The sequence below is a fragment of the Cygnus olor genome, chromosome 10, assembly GCF_009769625.2.
Source record: "Cygnus olor isolate bCygOlo1 chromosome 10, bCygOlo1.pri.v2, whole genome shotgun sequence".
NCBI classification, from domain to species: domain Eukaryota; kingdom Metazoa; phylum Chordata; class Aves; order Anseriformes; family Anatidae; genus Cygnus; species Cygnus olor.
The window spans coordinates 5858287-5876236 of record NC_049178.1 but is presented as its reverse complement, the minus strand read 5'-3'; the positions used below and the strand labels follow the sequence as shown (position 1 = coordinate 5876236).

The 17950-nt window shown below is 39.0% G+C and overlaps 1 protein-coding gene across 2 annotated transcripts in view; it reads left to right on the top strand.

The window, feature by feature from the left end:
- The window catches only part of IARS1 (isoleucyl-tRNA synthetase 1), a 201289-nt gene that overhangs the window by 131959 nt on the left and 51380 nt on the right, over positions 1-17950 (top strand). For both annotated transcript variants that reach the window (XM_040569172.1, XM_040569173.1), the window contains exons 14-15: positions 2077-2175; positions 14640-14766. In XM_040569172.1, the coding sequence (XP_040425106.1) occupies positions 2077-2175; positions 14640-14766 (226 nt within the window). The remainder of the gene's footprint in view (positions 1-2076; positions 2176-14639; positions 14767-17950) is intronic.

Genomic DNA, 17950 nt, shown 5'->3' with positions numbered 1-17950 from the left:
GAGGTACTGAAAAATCACAAATCTGAAGTTGGAGCCAAAGGACAGTGTTATGGAAGCACTAAGAGTGGTTGTACTAAATCAGACCAAACAGCCATGTATCCCCATAGACCGCATGACATTGTCCAGAAGTGAATGTGTAGGAGGGAATATGAAAACAAGCAAGTGTTCTCCATAGTACTGCCTTGGTTTCCAACAGTTTTCAGATAACATATTCCCTGAGCCAGCTTCACCACCGTAACTGACTCCTGAGCAGTGTGGTCACGTTCGTGCTTTGTCCTTTTCTTCTTCGTTTTTTTGATTCAGTTTGCTCATTCTTTGATACATTAATATGCATACATATGCATATATATGTATGTAATTTTAATTAGGACTGAGAAGGTGTAGCAGATGTTGTATAACTATCATACTACATAGGGGAATAAGTTCTGGTCTTCAGGAGGACCTATTTGTCTTCTTTAAGGTGACCTAGCTTATTTAAGAATGGGGAAAGAAAATAATCTTAAGTTTAGACAGAAGAATGTTTAGGCAGAAAGGATTTTTTTCAGCACCCATCTCTGCCTGAAGGTCTGTCTGGGTCCTTTTTTCCCTTGTCTTGTATTGATGGAAAACAGCCCAGTAATGGGGATTTCTCAGCCACTTTTGCTGTAAATAATTCAATCTGTTTTCCTCAACTGTCACCAGTCACATGGCAGACCTGTATAAGATATTACTGGTTGGGCAGTTTTTCAGTGTATATATATATATATATATATATATATATATAATCGCCCTGTCGAGGCACTGCTTGGCTGTAGAGCTACAGGAACGAACACATTCAGGGAAACCGCCACCTGCCCTTTTCTTATTACCTTTCATGTAGGTGGCAACAGTTCTCTCTGGGTGCTTTGGAACGGTTATCAAGTATTAGAAACTTAGTGTTAGGTTGAAAGCCTGGGAAATGTTTGCACTTTCATCTGCTTGCCTCTTCCAGATCCTTTTTGTCTGAAACTACTTTTGTGCTAAAGTTTGTCTTCTGTCAGCCCCATCTGTCAGCTGCTTACTCCTGATACTGGTTGGGTACCAGTTATTGTCCCAACAGTCTCTTTGCACTTTAAGACTGAGAAACTGTTCTCAGGTCTTGTTCTTGTTTCCAGTAATTCAAAATCTGGTATGTGATGGCAATTCGTTTTTCAGCACATCTGAAACAAGATGCTCAGAACTGAAATACTTTTGGAGTACCTTGTAGCTTTCAGTGAGCTTTCTTTTCACTGTGGGCTTGCTGCTGTAGGAGGAGTTACCTATTCCCTTTTTTAGGTTTTAGGACTAAGTTAAGAAGTGAAACTTCGTGGCTTAGTATGTTTGCATTTGATAGAGCGCAGCATTCCTGTTTCAAAGTAATCCCAAGTTTTCAATCTGCTCCCACCCCATGTGGGTTTTGTATGAATTGCCTTAAATGCTGAAGTAAGGAATATATTAAGATGTCTTTGACTTACAGCTTTTATATGCTTATGTGGATATTTCTTTCTTTCTCCTCCTGGAATGGGACGTTCATCTAGTTAACCCTGGGTACTGCTAGTCCATCTTTGACTTTACAATTTTTTAAAATACAAATAGTAAAAAGATGATAAAATCTTTTCTGGCTTTGTAGGTTGGAGATACTGATGTAAAAAATATAAAATGAGCTCACCTAGAAGCCTTAAATGACTCACTTTAAAATTAAGCCAAGATCATATTTTTGTACTGCATAGGAACACACATTGAAAATTCAAGTATAGTTTGTTCTTACGATTCTCTTGCTATGAAATTCCTTAAATTGCTGGGTGAGGGATTTATTTAGTTTTTAGCAGTTGATTTTAAAATAGTAGCCTGTGTGAGTGTAACAGTTTGTATGTCCCCCTCCCAAGCCAAAAAAAAAACCCACCCACAACAAAACAACCTCTGTTACTGTGATAATATATCAGGAAGTACAATGAATTCTGTCTGTGCAGAGAAAATGGTCAGGTATAGAATTGCATAGAACCGCATTTTAAAGTGTACTTTATAAATAATGAGTTTTTTTAACGTGTTTTCCCTTTTCCCATCACCTTCCCTCTGCAGGTCAGATACTCCATTAATATACAAAGCTGTGCCGAGCTGGTTTGTAAGAGTAGAGCACATGGTGGAGAAGCTACTGGAGAATAATGCACAATGTTACTGGTAATGTCTCCTGCATATGTTTTTTTTTTTTTCCTTTGCAAGGAGGGATCTCTACAAAGCAATTTCTTGCTATTGCTGTGCTAATAACTTCACATCATATTTCCATTCTGTCTTTGAGCCGGTGCTACTAGAATGGCACTGGTAACCATAGTGTTTTATCTTAGGTTTCACAAACAGTCTTCAAACTGGTAGAGCAATGGGACAGTCTTCCTGGCATGAAAAGATAACGTACTTAATTGCACGTCAACCTTGTGCATGAACATGTTTGCACCTTCTTCCTTTCTTGTGTCTGAGAAGGCATTCTTTGCTTGCGTAGAGTTCCATGAGAAATAAATTTTAGGGTGCAATTAAGGTTGAGTGCAATCTAACAGTGAAGTTAGATTTGTAAGTTTACAGTGAATAATGTCATGGGATCGTTAAAAGTATCCTCAAATTGTGTGATCCAATGCTAAGAAATTCAGCATGAGAGAAACTGCAAAGGAAATCTCAACCTGAGGAAGCATGAAACTATGTAGTTAAGCCTCCCAAACAAGATCCATTAGAGAAGTTAGACAGCTAAATTCTGGATATTTATTGTTGCAAAGTAAATTAATTCATAGATAAAATATTTTTCTTTTCATCTAGTTATTGCAGAGAAAATGGATACTTTGTCACAGGTGCTTTTGAAGGGGAAACAAAGTCAACAATAATAACAAAAAGTGCAAAAAAAAACCCCACAAACGCCCTATTTTGTGAAGCAACCGCAAGTAAATTCAGTATTTCAGAGGTTTAAATAAAAATGGCCTGAGAATGCCAAAAATTAAATCTCTGTTTAGAGGGAATGTGGAAAAATATAGGCAAAAAAAAATAGGTAAGCTTTAAATAATAACCTAAATACATTACCAAATTAACAGTAAGAGGGGAGCTATTAGAGTCGGTAGCCATTTTGAGAGTCTGTTATAGACTTCTGGTGTGCAAAAGTATCCTATTGTCTCTACCTCCATAACCTTCATTTTTTTCATCCCCTCTTATAACTAACTGCTGCTTGGAAAGCTGAGACCAGGTGGGGAAAATGTGGAAGCTAAAACCTCATTCAGTTGTAGTGTGTTCCATTTCGGTTGTTCAGTCTTTACAGAAGAGGACTTTATGAAAAAGTGGGATTCTACCAGAGTGCCTTTGCTCAGCAAATGAAATTGGTGTTAAAGGTGACTCAACTTCCAGGTGAAACAGAACAATTACATCTTAGGCTGTGTTTCTTCATGGACAGTAGTTAGCAATTAAATTCTCCATGAGCAGCTTTTGCATAACTGCTTACGTGGTACAAGCAGCGTAAATGTTGAAATATATGAGGTTAGTGATCCATGATACAGACAGCCCAAAAATGCTGCAGTGTTGGCTTGCTAATTAGCACATGCCCAGTCTTGATATGTAAGATGATTTTATGGATTAGTAAGTGTTGCTTTCTGTTTTCCGTAACAGAACATACTGTGATCCTTCTTTTGGGGAAAAATAAGCTGGAGAGGGGGTGAAAGTGTTTGTTCTTAGCTTTAATTAGCTTTCTCAAGATGCTTTTACTGTTTTGATGACTGCCAGTAGACCTGCATGCTTAATTTTCACATGAACATAGGAAAAATGTAATGATCTTATTATGAAAAGGAAGTGTTTAGCTGAGATAGTTTTGTTTCTGAAAAAGCAAAACTTCATAAAGAAACTGCTGCTGATGACCTCTACACATCCAGGAGGCGTTCATAAAAGCTAGTAAACTGTTTGAACCCTGCTTCATCTATGTATTTGCGCTTTAACTATTGCCTTATGTACATGTTGGGTGGTGGGTATGCAAGTGAGAGGTGCTGTTGGGTGGGAACACCAGTGATTGTATGAATTGGCAGTATTCAGTATGCTTGAAATTAAAGTATCACTTTGTCTTTTAGGCACTTGTTGAGTCTCAGCATAATTCCATAATTGTGTATGAAACGGATTCCTCAGAGTTTCTGTTGAAACTATTGTCTTAGAGACTTTGAGAATCTTTTTGTAGGGGAATATGGCCACAAGTAGTGACCTTAGTATGACTAAGTTATTTTTAAAATCATATTAATGCATATTTTCAGCATGTGATTTCATTGTAACTAGTTTGAGTTCTCAATGGCTTTTGTTCCATAAAGATGGCTTTTAAAATCCAGCTTTTTAAGAGAAAAAGACATTACTTTTAAGTATTACTTCCTGTGTCCTTCACTAATGTCCATTTTGTCTGGGGTGTAACTTCTTAAGTCGGCATCGAGACTGCTAGTATTCTTCACTATTCATTTGTTAAAATGCTAGGGACTCCATCCTTCCCCAAACCTACTTTTATGCTTTTGAAGAGACCTGATCTCCTAAAGTGTCACAAGAATAATACCTAGCTTTTTAAAAAATATATATTTTTGGATTCTCTGGGGCTTCAACATGTCCTGAAAACAGGAAAATTGGGATAAATGCTTTTCAGACTATATTAACCTTTGCAAAATGAGTTTGACTGCATTGCTATTTTATTACTATTAATGACTGAGAGGTTTATTGTCCCTTAAGAATAGCTGCACTCTTTATAGATATCCTTTTTGATGAAAATAGATTAAACATAGTTGGACAAACTTTGCAACCTGATTGCATTTCTAATTAGTTTTTTAATGAAATAGCCTACTAATTAAGCTGTAGTCACTCAAAATTTATTAGAGCCTGCAATTGTATCTTCGCTTTTCTAGCTTAACTGTAGCTTATACAAATGATTATGGGAGTAACACGACAGCATTTTTTCAGATCAGAAAGTAGCCAAAAACCCTTTCAGTTCTCCCAGCCTTACTGTGGTCAGTGTGAGAAGGTATGGGCTGGAAATTGCTGAAAAACATGGAACTGAAGCACTAGGTAGGGATGATGTTTCAGTCTTTATTTGAAGATCCCTTACTGAATTTTCTCTTTATCATAAAATTGGTAAAATAGTAACAATAATAATTTAAAAAAGTAATCTTGTATTCAGACAGCCTACTACTGTGGTACTTGAGCTAAGGAAGAGAGAATCTGTCTGTAGTACCAGTCGGAGCTGTCAGGCCTTGGTTTTCTGTTATGCCAATAAGAAGAGTTAGGTGCAGCACCAAAGCAGGGTCCCTGGTGTAAGTACTTTGGATTTAGCCTTAGTTGTTTGTTATAAATGTGGTAAAGATTTGTTGAAAGAGTAATGATTTGTTGTTATTTCCTACATAACTGCTGACAAGGTACTAAAGCATGCCACCTTAGATTCTGTTGTAGGACGAATTCCTGTCATCACAGAGGTCAAACCTGGTATAAGTTGCAGATTCATAAATTAGAGTAATGAGTAAATTAGTTTAGAAACATAAGTTAGAGTATTGTAGCTCACACTTCTGGCAGTGTACTGTTCTCATACACTTACAGGTTGACAGAAAAGGTTCTAAATACTTTGTACTTTGTATTGAAATTTCAGCCTTGAACTCTTAAAAGAAACTCCCTCGAAGTTAGGAATTCTGCTTCAGTAACTTTGGGAATAATTACTTCTAACTGTTAACTATTTTTTAGCATTAAAGACTATTTCGCAGTTCTGACGTTGTTTACGCAAGATTTACAGCACTTGATATAGTGAAAAAATGAGCATCAGAGGACAGAAAGCAGATGTGACAGACTTCAAAGAAGCCAAGCCTTTTGTTCTTGCATCTTCTTGGCACTGAAAAATCCAAACACTGTAATGGAGTGTGATACATTGGTTCTTAGAGATTTTCTTTTTTGATTTTTAAGAACTAACAATTTAAGTGATTAATGAAAATACTATAAAGAACACATGCAGCAGACCTTTTTGCTGGAAGTTAATATTCTGTTTTAAAAGTGTGAATTTTGCAGGCTTCCTGCTGTTCCTATATGAGCACTCCAAGAACAAGTGTCTTCACATGCTTCAGTCAAGCACGTTATCTTTTGAGGCTTTTGATACGACCTTCCTGGTCTTTGGCCGTCCTTATTTGCTGAACTGAAGACTGTCTCCAGCCTTTTAAAAGGCATGAGTTATTCACAAATTATGCCTATCTTGTATCCTAAACCCTCACTGGTAGGCAGCGCAGAAGATGGGTGTAGGGCCAGTTCAGCAGTGGAAAGTTAATGTTTCTTCTACTAAATTTGTTTGTTTTCATGCAGATGACAAATCTGGCGCTGTAGCAGGAGCAACAGAATTTAAATTATAATGGAATTGTAGGATAATTTAGGAAAATGAGTTAGTCCCTTGTTTTCCCCATTTTTTCTTTCTTTAAGATGTTTAGTAGGGTATTTTCTTTCCTATTTTAATATAATGTAAATAAATGCTTTGCATTTCAACTGTTTTAAATGCATCTTATGTGTAAAGGTTTTCTTGTATTTTTTTCCTTAATATCATTATTTAATTGTCACTGTTCATTTTGAATCATCAACTGCACTTGAAAAAATGTGAATCCAAATGAAGTCTTTTGTAGTGAGAGCAAAGTGTATAGCAATGTGTGGTCACTAGGTGGCAGCGTTTCCCGAGCTAAAATAGAAGTTAGCATCACTGCCGACAGACAGATGTAGGAAAAAAAAATTGCTGCAGGGTTAGCCTCATCTCATGTTTATCTAAGTTAGAACAGCATAAGTCAGAAGGTTTTATTAGTGGATGTTATCAGACATAGTTGAGGATTGAGAGTAAATTTTAAGGCTTGTTCCAAGTGATGTTGATAGCTTGTGTTCTGCTGTGCCCTAATTTTGCTGCTTCCACTCCAAGCCTCATAAGCAGAGAGAGTTTGTTTTCTTATGAATACAGCAAGTGTCTTTTCAGTCCCAATGAATGGTCATCAAAAGCTCGTTGTTGATGAAGTAAGTTATTGTTGATGAAGTAAGTTATTGTTGGAGTCCAAGACTCCAAACATCAGTTCACTATGCAGTTGCTCTTCGGCAACTGGTAAATCCACCTGCATGTGCCATGTTAAATGCAGGTAGATTTGTGTTTACAAGCAGGCAGTGCCATATAAAATACTTGGTAACCATAACAATGAGCATGTTCCAAGGGAAACTGTAGCAAGAAGAACCACAGCAAAAGCTTCGTTCCTCGTTGGCTTCACAATGCAAGGGGCTGCCTTTGGAGGAGAGAGGAAGAATTTTAATAGCAATTAAAAGTCTGGGTCATACCAATGAAATATATTGGGATTTTTTAAGATGTAAATGTATCATGAAAGTGGAGGTTATGACTTGAGTTAATCCTGGCTTGTCAGGCAGCTGTATGCTGCTGACAGTGTGCTTATGATGCAGTCTGCAGCAGCATTGCAGTCTCACGCTAAAGTGTTTGTTGCTATGGGAACCAGGATAAAGGAGCAAAGAAAAACATTGCTATAGCAAAATGATTGAAAGTGCTATTAATTTAGCAAATGTAAGCAGCGTATAAGCAGAAAAATCTTTTAGACTGATGGAAGCAACCCTAACTTGTGGTGGGGTATGTGGTTGTGCACCATTAAAATGAGCTTTCCTGACCTGGGCAGGAGAAAGTGTTTGCTGCAGTGGAAACTATGTGTGCTTTGCAAGCAGCTGACCTTTTCTCTCTCCTCCCCTTTCCTCCTTTTCTCCTCCCCTATCCAGGGAGTTTTAATTAGGTCCATGATACAGTATTGGCACTAATTAAAGTGTCAAAAGGGCATGAATAGCTGTCTGTTTTGTCTCCTCAAAGTAAAAACCATTAAAAATCAATTTGAGGTCATGTTGAAGGAGACTTATTATTAGAGCAGATTAACATAATGGAATCTAAGAGTTCTAGTCTTGTAAAGAGCAGTTAATGTTTATAAAGAAAAGCAAAAACAGGTGTTATGTGTTATGGTTTTAAAGAAATCTATACATATTTAGTTAAATAACCTAGGATAATTACTTAATCAGCCTTGTTTTTGCTATTTCAACTCAGTTACCTACTGGAATGTAACTGGTTCTTGATTTCCTGAGTTGCTTAAAGTTACCAGGTTGCCAAATGAGATAATAATTTTGGGGCCACCTTCTCAGAACCAAATACAGCAAATGCTGACTGCTAGTCTGTTACTAGATTTCCTAATTCTTGCTATTTTTTGTTTATCATTCTGACTTTACGGGTCAGTTTTTCAAATAATTTATGAGCTGCGAGCTTCCTCTAATTAGTAATTATGAAGTAAATCTTACCCAGTATGTAAAGTTGTGGTTTCTTTTGAAGAATGCCATGAGTTAAATTAGCTGATGAGAGGAGCAATGAAGAGTGAGAAAAAATTAGTATATCTCAAAGAGCTTTTAATGGTAAGTTAGTGATAAAGCATATAACACTTCTGCTGTGGTAATATTTAACAGCTGTTTATTTCAGTAGTGGTATTTGTGTTTACAAAAAAGGGATGGTATTACTTTGTGACTGTGTTCCTGTATCCTATGACTAGTGCAAGGTGAGCCAACTCAAAGCATCATGCAGAGCACATCTGATCTTTGAAATGGGTAAGAATTACTCTTCTCTATTCCGAATTGTTACGAACACAAGAGAGAGACTTCAAAATACAAGTCCAGAAAAGCAACAGATGTCTCGTACCTTTTCATATATTTCCTTCTGGATTATGTAATAATTTAGATTTCTGACATCCTGCCTGTTTCTCTTTCGAAAGAAGAATCAAAAAGTAAATAGAGAAATCTTAATTCATGCCATTCCTCTGGTATTAATTGGTGATGAGTAATCACTGGATCAGCAACCATGGTACCTTGCTGTTAGCCACACACATTCATGCTCTGGGATTGAAGAGATGCTCCCTCATGTGCAATTTTCAAATCCATGCCCACTTGCTTTGTGACATGGATGGTCTGTAGTGCATAGACTTTGAAGGCAAGGAAAATGGTTTCTGTTGTGGTAGGCTAATACCTTTTGTTAAAGGACTGGACTTGCTTTGGTCTTCATAGTCTTTTTTTGTTTATCACATAGAATCTTGATTTGACACTAAGAAAATCAGTAGTTACCGAGAAAGGTTAGGGGAGTTCATTGTTCATTCATAGTGATGCGTGAATTTAGCAAAACCTCAGATCTGCTTCAAAAATGAGAGCAAACAATCAAAAATGTATATCCAAATCTCAAGCAGATTCATAATTGTCATCATCTCTAATTTATTAAGCCAGAGTTTTGATGTTGGAGTAACAAGAGAAATTGAAGCAAGTTGAAACTGGTTACTTTTATTCAAGACCTAATTTATAATTTGACAAATCAATATTTATCTCTTGGTATTGTGAAGATCAGTTCTGTGAACTTTTCAACTGCTGCAGTGTCTGCATCTTGAAGTTTATTTAGTGCACTATCCTGGATGCCAAGGAAGTAGAAATAGCTTTTATCCCACACTATTCTGAAGGCATAAATTGAGAGCGTCACAACCTGCTGAGACAGCAGTCTCCTTAACCTTGCTAAATGTTTGAGAAGGAAGTAGAAAATCTTATCAGTGTCATTTTGCAGAGAAATTTGAAGGTCAAAACCAACACAAATTGTGGGCCAGTTGGGAAATTAAAAAAAAAAAAGTTTCTAAAAGTTTCTAGCAGCACAGGGGATGTAATGGGAGTCCTTTAGAAGTGAAATCACCGCTTTGATTTCTGTTGCAGACTTGTAGAAATGTTTGATGCTGGAGCTTGACCTGTTTTGAGGTTTGAATCTGTTTGGTGCCATTAGCGATGGGTTGCTCTGTATGGACTGTAGCACTTGTCACCTTGCTTGTCATATCAAGCCATATTCAAATGGAGTCATCAGCTTACAACTGAAATATACGCATTTCAACTGAAGGACGTTTGCGACAGATACCTCGTTAAACATGGAAGACGTGTATCGATATATGGCAAAGGGCTTTTTTATGTTTCTGTGTTGGAAAGTAGGACTATTTACGTGGGTGGCCTTCTGTTTTTCTGTTTGTAATTCTTAAAGCGTCTAAATATCCATGCTGTGACGACAGCTTGGATGCACAGAGGTCAGTGTTTGTACTTCAGCGAATTGTGCAGCTGGTTACTTTCAGGGCACTATTTTATCTTCTGGGCTTAGGTAAGTGATTTAACACAGTCCAAAATTTCTTGGAAGCTAAGGGCCAGTTTTATCATGGTCTCATCAAAGTCACAACTCTGTTCACAGTGTACTTGGGAATTCAGATGGAAGAATTAGCTGGGGATTGTAAGGAAGACCGTGTGCTGACAAATTAATGGCAGTACAGAGTAGTCTCTGTATGAGGCCAAGTTTCTTCAGTTACAGCATGGGAGAGAAGCGTCTGTGTGATGGGCAGAACAAGTTGTTTTAAGTAACGCATTTTTTGAGTGATGAGCTCCAAATCTGTTTGAGACACAGGTTCTTTACATTTTATTTAACGGTTGTCTGTACTGTACCTCCAAAGTGGCAACAAATCACGGTCATGAATGTGATTTGTAGTAGATGAAGTGGTTTGTGTCTTATGTTCCACTGAAAACTGGCAGCAGGGGCAGACAGTTTTACCCAAAGAGGTAAATTACATGTTTTCTTAGCTCAGAGAGAGTGAGAGGTCACACCATGTACATTTTTTTGGTTAACGTCCACTTTGGGGATAAAATTAATTTTTCACGTGTGTTTTGAGGAGGCAGAGTTGAAACTTTTAGCATTTTAATGTCATTGGGGGATTGTTTCACCCTCTAGCTATGTTAAATGGGACTAATAATTTCAGCTAATCAGTGTCTAACAACTTCTGAAAAATGGAAACTAGTTTAGGAGTGATGTAAAGAGAAGTTTTCCACATTAGTGGAATGTTAGGCAAATGCTAACGATCTTCGTACAGTTAGTTTCCACTGGTGTTGAGAGAGAGTGTCCCTTAAGGTCAGCACAGAAAAGTTACTAGTAATGAGTGCTACTCTAAAACAAATTGAGAGCCTGCGTATTTGTGGTGGTTTTACCATGCTAGGCAGCTGAACACCACAACCGCTCTCTCACTCCCCCTCCTTAGATGAGGAGGGGAAGAAGTAAAGGAAAGAACAACTCACGGGTTGAGATAAGGATGATTTAACTAAAGGAAAAAGAAATAATTATTAAGGAAAGATTATTATTAATTAATTTAACTAAACAATTTAACTAAACAATTAACAATTTAGCTAAAGGGAAAAAAAAAAGGGAAAGGGGAAAAGGGAAAGGGAAAGGGAAAACTAAACAAAACAAGTAAAGGCTATGTGGAAGTGCAGAGGAAAGAAATTACTCTCTACTTCCCACAAATGAGCGATGCTTGACCACGTCCTTGAAGCAGGGCCTCAACGCACGTAGCCGGTGTTCGGGAGGAGGACAGACGTTTTCACGAGAGCCCACCCCTCCCCTGTTCTTCCTTTTTCCACGTTTTATTGCTGAGTGTGACATCATATGGTATGGAATATCCATTTGGTTGGTTTAGGTCAGCTGCCCTGGTGATGTTTCTTTTCTCACATTTTTGCCCACCTCCTAGGAGGGTTAGAGAGAGTCCTGATGCTGTGCCAGCACTGCTCAGCAGCAGACACAACACTGGTGTGATACCACTGCTGTTTTAGCTACAAGTGCAGAGCACAGCACTGTATGGGCTGCTGCAGGGAAAGTTAACATCCCTGCCCGACCCAGTACAGTATGCTTCTGAATTTCAGAGCAGGTATATGGATGTTGTGAAATGTTAGCCGCTGAGTTTGTTTACAGAATCACAGAATCGTCTAGGTTGGAAGAGACCTCCAAGATCACCTAGTCCAACCTCTGACCTAACACTAACAAGTCCTCCACTAAACCATATCACTAAGTTCAACATCTAAACGTCTCTTAAAGACCTCCAGGGATGGTGACTCAACCACTTCCCTGGGCAGCCCATTCCAATGCCTAACAACCCTTTCAGTAAAGAAGTTCTTCCTAATATCCAACCTAAAATTCCCCTGGTGCAACTTTAGCCCATTCCCCCTCATCCTGTCACCAGGCACGTGGGAGAATAGACCAACCCCTACCTCGCTACAGCCTCCTTTAAGGTACCTATAGAGAGCGATAAGGTCGCCCCTGAGCCCCCTCTTCTCCATGCTGAACAACCCCAGCTCCCTCAGCCGCTCCTCGTAAGACTTGTTCTCCAGACCCCTCACCAGCTTCGTCGCCCTTCTCTGGACTCTCTCGAGCACCTCCATGTCCTTCTTGTAGCAAGGGGCCCAAAACTGAACACAGTACTCGAGGTGCGGCCTCACCAGAGCTGAGTACAGGGGGACAATTGCTTCCCTAGCCCTGCTGGCCACACTGCTTCTTATACAAGCCAGGATGTTGTTGGCCTTCTTGGCCACCTGAGCACACTGCTGACTCATATTCAGCCGACTATCAACCAATACTCCCAGGTCCTTCTCTGCCAGGCAGCTTTCTAACCACTCATCTCCCAGCCTGTAGCTCTGCTTGGGGTTGTTGCGCCCCATGTGCAGGACCTGGGGCTTGGCCTTGTTGAACTTCATACAGTTGACCTCAGCCCATCGGTCCAGCCTATCAAGATGCTCCTGCAGAGCCTTCCTACCCTCGAGCAGATTGACACACGCACCTACCTTGGTGTCATCTGCAAACTTACTGAGGGGGCATTCAATCCCCTCATCCAGATCATCAATAAAGATATTAAAGAGGACCGGCCCCAGTACTGAGCCCTGGGGGACTCCACTAGTAACCGGCCTCCAACTGGTTTTGACTCCATTCACCACAACTCTTTGGGCCCGGCCATCCAGCCAATTTTTAACCCAACGAAGTGTACGCCAGTCCAAGCCGCGAGCAGCCAGTTTCTTGAGGAGAATGTTGTGGGAAACAGTATCAAAAGCTTTACTGAAGTCAAGGTAGACCACATCCACAGCCTTTCCCTCATCCACTAAGCGTGTCACTTTGTCATAGAAGGAGATCAGGTTCGTCAAGCAGGACCTGCCTTTCATAAATCCATGCTGACTGGGCCCGATCGCCTGGTTGCACTGTAAGTGCCACGTGATGACACTCAAGATAATCTGCTCCATGAGCTTCCCTGGCACTGAGGTCAAACTAACAGGCCTATAGTTCCCTGGGTCTACCCTCCGGCCTTTCTTGTAGATGTGCGTCACATTTGCTAGCCGCCAGTCGACTGGGACCTCCCCTGATAGCCGGGACTGCCGATAAATGATGGAAAGCGGCTTGGCCAGCTCCTCCGCCAGTTCGCTCAGTACCCTCGGGTGGATCCCATCTGGCCCCATCGACTTGCGTACATCCAAGTGCTGTAGCAGGTCGCCAACCATTTCCTCGTGGATACTGAGGGCCACATCCTGCTCCCCATCCCCTTCCACCAGCTCAGGGTACTGGGTATCCAGAGAACAACTGGTTTTGTCGCTAAAGACTGAGGCAAAGAAGGCATTAAGCACCTCAGCCTTTTCCTCATCTTTTGTAACTAAGTTTCCCCCCGCATCCAGTAAAGGATGGAGATTCTCCTTAGTCGTCCTTTTTGTGTTGATGTATTTGTAAAATCACTTTTTGTTATCTTTAATGGCAGTAGCCAGATTGAGTTCCAGATGAGCTTTGGCCTTTCTAATTTTGTCCCTGCACAGCCTCGCAACATCCTTATAGTCCTCCTGAGTGGCCCGCCCTCTTTTCCAAAGATTATAAACGCTCTTTTTTCTCCTAAGCTCAAGCCACAACTCTCTGTTCAGCCTTCCCACTGATCCTAACCCATAGGGACTCAACCTTATCATTCCCAGCCTCAAGTTCCACAACATCAAAACACTCTCTAATATAGAGAGCCACACCACCACCCCTTCAAACAAAAACCTTGCCTTCTCTTTAAAAACTTTAAACTTTTAAAAACTTTTTTTTAAAACTTTTAAAAACTTTATATCACATTTTTCTTTCGGAAATGTTAGAGAAGATAACTCTGCAGTCCAAAATAAATCTAGAAATAACTAGTGAAGTTGTAGAACTTCAGAATGGTATTTAATTGCGTCTTATCAAAGTAGTTTTTATCCGCCTTAGACAATATTGACATCAAGAGGTCTTTAGACCTTCACATGGTACCATCATGGGTGAAACTTAGGAGACGGTAGCTTTCATTTCCATCTGTAGCTTTTGCTGAGGGATGCTCACACTTGTTTCATAAATCTGCTGCTGCTGGGCAAACTCCTGCCTTACTGTGCGCATGTGAATCCATTCTTTAATTTTTCCTACAAAGGATTATTTCATCTTTGGTTGTTACTCTTGGGGCTGATCTGTGGAAAAAATATATATATATTCTTCAACGAATTATTTGCTAGAGGGCCAAGTGCTTCAAAAAGAAAAAGGTGGAAGAGAGCATATATTTTCTGTAGTGTGGCTGCTCCCTTCTTTAGACTAAACTCTGGGTCTCCGAATGCATCCCATGCATTGGGAAAGGGCCCTTCTATTTACAATTAACTTGTTTTGTGGATGAGATCAAACAGAAACATTCTTATTAGTTTCCTGTTAGATTGAATGCAGTGATAAAAGAATACTTTTCTTATTTTTGAAACAGGGTTCCAGATTTTGTGAGGGAGAAGCGTTTTGGGAACTGGCTTAAAGATGCACGAGATTGGGCTATATCTAGAAACCGGTACTGGGGAACGCCCATCCCGTTGTGGGTCAGTGATGATTTTGAAGAGGTAAGAAAACGAAAGTTTCGGTTGACAGAAAAATCTCTGTATTATATGTATGCTTATATTGATGGACTGTTATGTCTTTGGCTGCTGCAGTCTTAAGTCTTATTATATCTTAATGGTATGGGAGCATCTATAATAGGTGATAGAAATATGCACGTGTTCATGCATTTGCGCACACACTTGCACATTTTCATTGATTTTGCTTGAAAACTCTAAGCAATTTTTTTTTTTAACATTAGAATTCATCTTATCTTTCCGGGAAGTATTTTCAGTGTTGGGAAAGCTGATGGCGTAAGAAATGCAGTGAGAAAATGCCAAGGAAGAGATCTTTACTTGGTCATTTCAATGTGTTTTTTGAAGTTCTGATACTTGGTTGCTTCAAGCCAAATGAATTGTTGAAGGCATAAAAGCAAGTCCACCGTAGCAGAACAGTGAAAATACACATTGGTAGTGCTAAAAATGTGAATGTAGTAGAATGTAAAAATGCGAATCTAGTAGAATGATGCAAGTATATAAGGCTAATGCTAGAAATGAATATTCACTGAGCAAGAGAGTAATCTGTAACAGTTCTGATGATAACCATTTTCTTAGTGTCAAAATACCAAGCTTCAAAACTATTTCTCAGCATAAAATGTGAGGATTTTTTATTCCTACGTGGGTTAGACCCATGTGACCAGTCTTCCTCATGCTGGAAAGATGGCGATCAACGTCAGGATGTTCATGGAGGGTAAATACTGCTGGCTTCATCTCAAATCTTTGCTTTATCTCCCTTGATTTGAACAGTCTTTACCTTTCATTTGAGACATGGAAGGTTGACAATAGAAAAGCATATTCCAGAAGAGTATTGTCTTAAACTGCACTATTACTTAGATGTGTACCATAAAGCATTTTATATTTCCACCTGACTGGAAATGTTGCTGTTAGGCAGGTAGATGGTGGGGAAGGGAAGAATTTACTCCTTGCACTTATGATTTAAATATCTAAGAAAGCCTTGGCATTTGGATTGCATTTATGCTATGAGTGTGTTTGTAAATTACTGGCAAACCAAGTACTTCTTTGTTCCATATAATGGTTAAAGTTTAATTTGAAGACTGACAGTTAGTACCTAGAGGTTTTAAATAAATGTTACAATTGAAATACTTTACTCAGTATAACAGGGTTTGTTTGTTTGTTTTAAGATAGAGGAAAGGCTTTCAGTTTTGTGCTAAAGTATTTCAGGAGTTTATTTTACAGCTGAAAAAGATTGTGTAAAAGCTACATACCCCCACACTTCCACTCCCTACCTCTAATAATACTGCATTTGCTGTCCTGTTTCCTGTGTGTGCAGATTTTTTTTGCCTTTGTAAGTTTGTTTTTAATAACTATATAACATCTAGGTTGGAAGATGGAACTTTTACATGAAATTAACTGCAAATATTCCTCAGAGCTTCATGTTCTTGAACAATGATAGAAACACCAGCGTATCTAGTATTTTTATCTGTAGAGGTTGCATACATTTCTGTCTACTCTAAAGATTGCATACCATTGTTCAGTAGTTAAGAATGGCTTCTGGACCATGCTAAATTTCAAGTTTTGTTTTTTCTTTATATTCATTCTTCTTAGATGTGTGGGGGTATAGCTTTGAAACTAAATGCTATCAGGACTGATATAAAAATCAAGATCTAAGTGACATCTGCTCTCATACAGAAATAATATTCGCTCAAAATTTCCTCACTTCAGTTTTAATGCAGCCTAGTGCCATGTGAGATTGCTGAACCTCCTCTTCATGTATTGCTCTCAGAAGAACACTTTGTCGCATGCAATTATGCTGTGCGTATTAAATCATGGAGAAGTAATAACAGTTCCTTATTTAATATACAGTAAGGTGAATTAATTGGTATTAAAGTGAATTTTATTACAAATCAATATCTGGTTTCCCACAGTTTTATTTTGGTTTTTATCTTATTTTTATTTTAGCATAATTATCGGGTAGAGATGCATAATGGAATTTAGTTTTTGAAGCTCGTTTATTACCACGTTTTTGAAGACAGTTTTATTGTTTTAAGCCCTCAGATCTTAATGATTTTCTCAGTGTAGGAACACATCTCATTTAGAGTAGATAAAATTTTTCAGCAATGCAACAAGCTTATAAAGTGGACATTAGTTAGTTTTATAGAACTTGCATACAAATCATAGTGTTAAATACTTAGTGGTGTTACAGAAGTTCTCTTGGATGGTTTCATTGCTTGTCACTCATTGAACTACAAACCCTTGACTAGTTTTGGTGCACAGTCCTGCATCGTAGATGTGGAGCGAGAGGACTGGCTGTGCTCTGCTGAAGTGGGAGGGAACTGATCTGCTCCAGTCTCCTTGGAGGCTGCTTTGGGAACACCACTTTGAGCTGACCTTATCAGTCATTTATTTTAACTGATCACTATTCAGAAGGCTCTTTTTAAAAATCCCAGAATGTCTTGCTGGTGTACTGCTGCACTGCGTGGGCTTCTTTCTTTGAGTGTTCCTCATTCTTTGATTATAGGTACTTCACAGCTCTGAAATGAGAAACCCATAAAAGCTAACACTTTCCCTTAATAGGGACTGCAGAGCACAGGAACATTGAGGTCCAAGAATGTTGCAGGATGCCCGTAGTCTTCCTATTTACACGGATAATCCTAATTTACATAGATATAATGCTAATGAATGTTTCATTAGAAGTATTTAACCTTGACCTCTGATTTCACATTAGTAATGCTGAAACAGGGTTGAACAGCCTCCAGTCCCTGCCTACTTATTTCAATCTTTGCTGTCCTCTATTAAATGTTGATAAAGCTGTTTTTGTAGTTGATCTGGCTGAAAAATAAAACAGGAGGAAAAAGTGGCTCGTTGGGAAAGTGATCTGGCTACTAATGCATTTGAACATTTGAAGAAAATTATCTGAAGCCATAGCTGTGATTTGAGAGCATAAACCAATCTGCCAAAACAAGTGGGTGTAACCTAATGAAGAACTGGACTTGATTCCTATCTACTTCTTGTGTTGTTTTCTTGCCTTCAGGTACCCAGTGAGCTATGCTTGGGATGCTAGCCCTATCCTTCTGCCTTGGACAGAGGCAGCCTTCCTCAGTACGGTCTTATCTGTGTTCCTCTGACAGTTGTTGGCTTTTTAGATGTGGACCTGGGCTTATTTCTTCTATGAAAATGTTCTGCTCGGTAG